The sequence below is a fragment of the Suricata suricatta genome, chromosome 17 (genome assembly GCF_006229205.1).
Source record: "Suricata suricatta isolate VVHF042 chromosome 17, meerkat_22Aug2017_6uvM2_HiC, whole genome shotgun sequence".
Classification (NCBI taxonomy): Eukaryota; Metazoa; Chordata; class Mammalia; order Carnivora; family Herpestidae; genus Suricata; species Suricata suricatta.
This window is the reverse complement of record NC_043716.1, coordinates 53,339,393-53,346,528: the sequence shown is the minus strand read 5'-3', so window position 1 is coordinate 53,346,528 and position 7,136 is coordinate 53,339,393. Positions and strand designations below refer to the sequence as shown.

At 60.5% G+C, this 7,136-nt stretch overlaps 1 protein-coding gene across 5 annotated transcripts in view; it reads right to left on the bottom strand.

Moving 5' to 3' along the window:
- Window positions 1-547: 547 nt before the first annotated feature.
- SAP30BP (SAP30 binding protein) overlaps window positions 548-7,136 on the bottom strand; it is a 35,961-nt gene continuing 29,372 nt past the window's right edge. For 3 of the 5 annotated variants that reach the window (XM_029927585.1, XM_029927587.1, XM_029927589.1), the window contains 6 exons: window positions 5,669-5,760; window positions 4,823-4,883; window positions 4,336-4,387; window positions 3,455-3,513; window positions 2,466-2,550; window positions 548-2,221 (listed from right to left, as the gene is read on the bottom strand). In XM_029927585.1, coding sequence (XP_029783445.1) covers window positions 2,040-2,221; window positions 2,466-2,550; window positions 3,455-3,513; window positions 4,336-4,387; window positions 4,823-4,883; window positions 5,669-5,760 — 531 coding nt within the window. In that variant the 3' untranslated portion in view covers window positions 548-2,039. The other 2 variants (XM_029927588.1, XM_029927586.1) reach the window with 2 other exon arrangements.

The following is a 7,136-nucleotide window of genomic DNA, read 5'->3' as shown; positions in this document are numbered from 1 at the left end:
TGGAACTGAGCAGGCATGGTGGCGACGAGAAGGGGTTTCCGGAGTGGCCCATCAGGGGTGGGGACAGCACAGGGTCTCCACTCGTGGCCAGGGACAGATCACGAGGTCACTGCCTAGCGTTAGAAGCACAGGAAAAAGGCAGGGCAGGGATGCCTGGGAGCCAGAAACCACCTTGGCGCCTAGAGCCTGTGACATCGCCTCTACAGAAAGAAACAGGGCATTGGACCCCGTGCCACCCTCAGTGGGATTAAGGTGGGCAGGAGCTAATCTTGTTTTATAAGAGTGAGTTCAGAGGGATTAGGGACCTTGACCCAACTCACAAGGCTTCCGGGGAAACAGCATGGCTACCTCGGGGCTGCCCCACTCACTGGGCGAGCAGTCGTGACTGTTCAGCGGCCAGAAGGCGGGTGCCCTGAGCACAGCAGAGGGCCATGACCCGGGCCGCTTGTATCAGCGGTGCCGTCTGCTGCTCTCCTGGGCCTAAACCAGGAAGGAACTGGATCGGCGCCTCAAGCTTGTAAAGCTCCTGTGCACATCAGCCCCTGGACTGCTCACCACCACCCTACGGAGCTTTATTACGGCAATTCGGCAGCGTGGACTCACAGAGATGATGGCCCGAGACACGCCAACTAAAACACAAGTTTAACCCAGGATCCAGAGCAGAGGTGCCGAGTCTGCTTCAACCGCTGCGTCTGTTGTGCCACACGGCCCCCCAGGCAAGCCCCGGCGTCCTCGGGCCACGGAGGCGCCCCTGCTGGAGGCTGAGGGCCAGGAAGCCTTCAGTGACCCTGGTGGGACTCAGGGCACAGCAGGTCCTCTCCGGGGTCACAAAGTCCCAGCAAAGGAGGGGAGGGGAACAGCCGACCTCCCTCAGGGCCCAAGGGTGTGTGCGGCTGGGGGCACCGGGGGAAGGGACCAATGTGAGTCCAGTTTTATTCTGGGGACGGCAGGCTCATCACACTCGTTTGGTCACGCAACAATGACCAGATGCAGTCCGAGGACCCTCCTTCTAGAGCTCTGCCCCTGCCACAGACGTGACCTGCCCCCTCGCAGGCCGGCTTCCTTCTCTGACACGGAGTCCTCCCGCTGGACTGGAGAGCTGCCAAAGCGCGAGGAAGGCAAGCAAATTCCCTCCAGACTTGCGGGTCGGCGGCGGCTGGGAAATCTGTTTTGGCCCCAAGAGGAGCCCAGCAGCCGCTGGCGCTGCCCAGGCGCTGCTGTGGGGCAGAGATAACAGGCACAGGAAAGGCGGGGTGGTAGGATCCTCCCAGGAGCCTGGCTCTCACGTAAACAATGAGCTGCCGCCAGCCAGGGCAGGAGGTGATTCACGTCCCGCGGCGCTCGGCGGGCACTGAAGGCCGGGGGCAGCCCTGGCCAGGCACGCAGGCCTCTCTGGCTGTGCGGGCTGGGGATCGAAACCGAGCCTTCTGGTAACTGGCTGATTTCAAAAGCCTGGCTGTGTCCAGAAAGTGGTCCGAGAACCAGCGGGGTTTCAGGATCAGGGCGGCAGACAGCTGGGACACGGGGCCTCACCCGCTCTGCGAACTCCCACCTGCGTGTGCCAAGGGGCGCACGCTGGGAACGACCATGGCTGCGTCCTGGCCTCCCCTAGGGCCACAGGCTTCGGCCCCTCCGTTACCTACCCTGAGGTAACAACCCCAGCAGAGAAGATGGAGAGGGCCCTCGGAGCTTCCGCACGTGCCTGAAAACAGACCACAGAGGAGGCCACTGCATCCAAGATGCCGAGATGTTAAGAGTACAGTGCTTTTAATAGGGCCCCGGACCCCGAGTGGGGTGTGGATGCTCTCCGGAGCACCGACTCCTCTGTGACAACGTCCTCTTCCTGGCTGGCAGCACGACACACAGAGGCTCCTCTTGGGGGTGGCATCTGGGGGGGCAGTTCCCAGTCCTGAAATCTGCAAGGCGACGCCTGTGCACCGCGTCGGTCCCTGGGCTGCGCAAGTTCATCAAGCCCCAGAGGGGCCCCTCCCCTCGACGGGAGGGAGAGTGTCCGAGCCGCCCCAAGCTGGTCCCTCAGGTCACTGCTTGGCCTTTTTCACGATGGTGCCCACAGCAGAGATCACAGTGGTCTTGGAGCCGCTGGCACTAGTGGTCACCGTGACAACAGCTGGCAGGGTGGCCGTGGTTGTGAGGATGGTTGGCTGGGCTATCGTCGTCACTGGAATGGCTGAGTCCCACTTGCTCTTTCTCTTTTGGGCATCTGGAGAGAGGCAAGGGAAGAGTCAGGCTCAGGATAGCCCGGGGAGCAGCATCGCCTTTGCTGGCAGCCTGCGGACCGGGGACCCTCCCCCAGGCTCCTGAGATGCCTCACAAACTCTGGGGTCAGACAAAAAGCACAGCAAGGTGGAAGCTAGACCCCGGTTCCCAAGGCCTCTGTTCCCCCAAACAAGGCTGGGAAACCCTCGCCCCATCTAGGGGGTGGGACCAGATGAGCTGCCTTCTACCTGCAACCGCCGTGCTGGCCGTGGTAGTAGTCGTGGCTGTGGCGTTGGTCGTGGTACCTTTCTTGGTGCCAGTCACAAACTCGATCTGGAGGGCGAGAGGAAAGAGAACACCGGTGCCAAGTTGTTTACCCACATCCTCGGCCGGCGTCTGCTCCCGGGAGACAGAGCGGGGCACTGAGTATGGGAGGCACCGAGAGGCAGCCCCGTCGTGCCGTCTGAGGCAGGGAGAGGACTCGGAGGGGCTTCTACTGCTTCAAGGAGAGCCCTCCGAACGGACACTGGCATGCTCCCGGTGTCTCCAAGCTTCTGCACACGCAGGGCACCCCTGCGCGCCACTCTGCCTCATGCCTGCACGGGAGCACGGCTTGGGTCACCGGGCGCCACAGGCATGCCCCACACTAAGCCTGGGGTTTGGAGTGGGGAGGGAAAGAGAGAGAAGGGGCATTTCACCAAGCACTAAGAAGATCCGATCGCCCCTGCGCCGGCTCCCAGAGGGCCACGGCCTCTCTGCTCAGGGGTCAGGGCGCATCCTGGAGGCCACACCAAACCGAGGGTGGGCAGAACTGGTGCCCCGAGGCCCAGTGTTCTGTGTCGGGGACTGGTCATGAAGGGCACAAGTCTCATTTAGTCCCAGAGCCAAATTTCTGTTCCCCAAAGGATCCAGAACATGGTGCTTGGGAAGAAGAGAGCCCAGGGCCACCAGGCACAGGACCTGTAAGGAAGCACCGAGATCAGATCTGGGGGGCCGAGAAAGTATCCCTCAGAAGGAACACTTGCCTGTTTGGGTCAGAGAGGACGCGGGTGACAACAGAGAGAAAGCCACCGGGACTCTGTGGCTGGAAGGGGGCGGGGAGGGAGGGCATCCCGCAGCAAACCACAAGACCCCAAGAAACCAAATGGAAGCAACCGAGAAGCACCTTCAAGCTGAAGGGGGGGGAACGACACCCGGACACCGGCCCCTGCCGTCAGGGCACCTGTCCGCCACTCACTTTGGTTCGCTCCTTTTTGGCCTTTTCCAGTTTGTCCATCTCGATCTTCTGGGCCTTAGCTACAGAGACCAGAGGAGTTGTAACAAAAGCAGCCTTGCAAGAGCCCCCACGTGAAGACACTCTAGGTCGTGGGACCCCACACCACCCCCGTCCCCGCACGTGGGCGGCCCCGAGGCCGGCAAAGGGAAGTGCGGGCCCTCGGCCAGCGCAGGGCAGAGGCTTTAGAAGTAAAGGCCCTTGTCTGGGGGGTGAGCTGCCCCCGAGCCCCAGCTGACTGTCACCGTGCGGGGACGGGGTGCAGGCCCAGGGCGGGCTCCTTCCCACTGACCAAGAGCAGCTGCATCATGGATTTTGGGTAAAACGCTGGCAACTAATTCAAGCTAAAGCAAGGTGAAACTTGCGGGCCAAACAAAACACATCTGCAGGCCACACCGGGCCCATGGGCTGCCGGCTCCAGGCCTGCCACCTGGGGGCCCGGACTGCACAATTCTGCCCCGTTCTCCCTTCTGGGACCCTTGACAAAATGCCTTCTCACCGGCCTCTGTACCTCCAACCCCCTGCCTGGGACACGGCCTGCATCTGCCCGACCAGCCTCTGCACCTCTTCAAACCTCGTCTCGAACACGGCGCCCCACCCCCCTCCCCGGCAAGGCTGTCCCCTGCCTTCGGCTGTGCCCTTTCGCCCAACACTGCCCACTTCTAGGACCGCTTTGCCCCCTGCGGCGTGTCATGGCCCGCCTACATCAGAGCGGGTCTGTCTCGTTCAACACCATATATACACCTCCCTCCTCGGACACGGCCTGACACGCAGGGGACCCTGAGATATGTGTTGGCAGACTGACCGGATGAACAGACAGGACAGACGGATGGATGGCCACCTACCTAACGCCTCATAGTAGGAGTCCTCGGACCAGCCATGGGGGTCAAACATATCCTGAGAAAAGAAAATTAACGCTGCAGTCAGCAAGGGCCGCTGGGTGACAAATGGCTTAGAAACCCACGTCCCCTCTCCCCGAGTCTTTCCATGGATTTTCCTGGCCTGGACCCCCCTGCCGTAAGGGCAGAGGGACTCGGCGGTCATCCCAGGTTTCCAGCCAGAGGGGACGGCCGATTTGCTCTGTCGTGGGCCTGGCTTCAGGAGTGAGCAAGCCCACACGCGCTGACCGGCCGGGGCCCGGGGCCGGGTCTGTCAGCGCAGTCTCTCCCTTGGGCTATTTCAGAGCAACGGGGGCCCTAACGAGAGAGCTGGGGACTGCGCTCTTCGGTCAGCACTGCCGCTACCCGGGCCCTTCGGCAGCTCCAGGCCGAATCCAGCAGAGCGGGCACAGGGCCCTGGCTGCCCTCCCCCGGCCCCGCACGCGGGACGTGCCTTTGGGTAGTTGGTGCCGAGCTCGTCGATGGCGCAGAACTGGATCAGCTTCTCATAGATGCTGAAAGAAAAATACCAGGAGGCACTGAGCAGGTGGCACCTGATTCTGAGAGACCAGAACAGTCCAGTTCCTGGGCTCAGACAAACGCTTTAAACCCAGCTGAACTGTTGTAAACAGGCTTCCTGATAGAAGGGGAAACATCCGCTGGTCTGACCTGAAGTCACTCCTCCCCTCTCCCAGAGGCGTGGACCACTAGCCAGGGGCCAGGACGGGGATGGTGTCCAGGTGAGGGCCGTGGTGTTTTGTTTTTGTTTTTTTGGTCTTATCCAGACATCTGACCCTCAGCTCTGTGTGCCTGGGTCGGGGCCACATAGAGGCCCACATAAGGGCCGGGGCAGGTCCTTGATGTCACCGCCAGACCAGACTTTCCTGAGCGTGCCACTTACTTAGACACTGCATGGAGTAAGACCCAGACACAGCTCTGTGCCCCAAACCTGTCACCTGTACCCAGAATCAGTGACACTTTGGGAGTGAAAGAGGAAGCTACAGGGATTGCCTTGTCCAATTCCCTCACTGTAGAGGTGAGTAAACCGAGGCGTTGCAAGGCTGTGGGCCTTCGGAGCAGAGCGGGCAGGAGAACCCGGCCAGGCCTCCTTCAGCCCAGCTCAGGCTCTCGGCGTCCACTCTACACCCTGGTTTCTGGGTTACTGCAGTCTGGGTGGTGGCCCCCGTGGGCAGAGGAGGGACCCTAGTCGCACCTCACCCTGCCACCTCCACGGAGGCATCCCAGTCCCCCATCCAACATCAGCGACCCAACGGATGCTGTAGGCCCACGGGGAACTTACCTGGGGTTCCGAAATTCTTTCTTCCTTTGGATAATGTAATTCATATCCATTCCCTCCTTTATCTTCCGCTCATAAAGCTTCTGGATCTTGTCCTAGAGAAAGAAACGGAAGGGTGCTTATGACGCTACCCTCCCAGTCGGGGGTCACACGTGCTGTGTGTGGACACCTGGTCACAGGAGACCCCCCAGGAGCCATGCACAGCCCTACTCTAGTCACTCGATCTTTCTCCACCCAGCCTGGGACCGGTGCTGAGCACAAATAAGGCAGACCCGAGATCAGTCTTGTTTTTGTTTTGCTTTCTCCGGCCTCCCTCTGGACGGCTGGCGGAGGGGTAGTGAAAGGTGGAGGCAGAGAAACCGTAGAGAAGACCATGAATTATCCCCGCCTGTGAATCGGCTCCTGAATCCTCCAAAAAAGATTCAGGCAAAGAGTGGATGGGCAGGGGCTCGATGCTGATTTTGAATTTAAACACCGGGTCAGGTCCTGAGTGGGAGACCTGGGAAGGCTATGTCCTTTCAGAGGAAGGCAGGAGTAGAGTTTTTCGGATTTGGTCTCATAAGCTTCCTACAGTGTCCCTTGTTGGAGGCTCCCAGATGGCCAGTCCCCACCGCTTTATGAAGAGGCACTGTCGAGGGTCAAGAGCTCGCCTCATTAGAACTGCCCCCCAGGCCCCTGGGCTGGCTTTCACCGGGCAATAGGAGGATCGCCGGGGAGGAATCCAGACCAGTCCCACCAAGATGATCCCTGCAGACGGCCTCCACACCACCCAGCGCAGGAAGAGGCCCCAGACACCTGAGTCTCCGGGCAGAGCCACCTGCGAGGAAGACCAGTGTGACCCAGCAAGGCTGGTGCTGGCCCGGGGCAAGGTCTCTCTGCAGCCTCCCCCACGAGCGGTGGCTAAATGCACAGACTCTCCAGAAGGAAAACATTTGGGGCACTCTTCACCTGCGAGAGGGGGTGGGCAGGGCCGGGGGTCCCGCGTGACGCCCTTTGGGAACATCAGGAGAGGTGATCCACTCCCTTTGTCAGAAGGCTGAGTCCTTCTGCCGGGCTGGCCAGGGGCAGCACTGAAGTGCAGAGAGAGGTTTGTGATTCATTTACCGCGGAAGAGACGACCAAGAGCGACAAACCTCAACGTTCTCTCTTCAAGGGCAAGGGGAGGCGAAAGCCATGGAAGACTCGGCAAGTTGAGGTGACCTGTATCTCAGATTACTTTTCTGGGTTTCCTGGGCCATCGGATGGGTTCTCCCATTTCAAGTCAACTAAAGCGTTCGCTTAATGTCGTGGTTCCTACGATCAGGAACATCTAAAAATGAGAACTGCACGGAACCTGAAGGCTGAGCTGGCCAGCTGCCTCTGGCAGATCGCCAGATTGTCCTTACAGGCTGCGGCTTGTTGCCGGGCGGGGAGGGGAGATGCTATCCTGGGGGGTGGACAACTCAGCAAAGGGAGGGGACTTCCGGCAAAG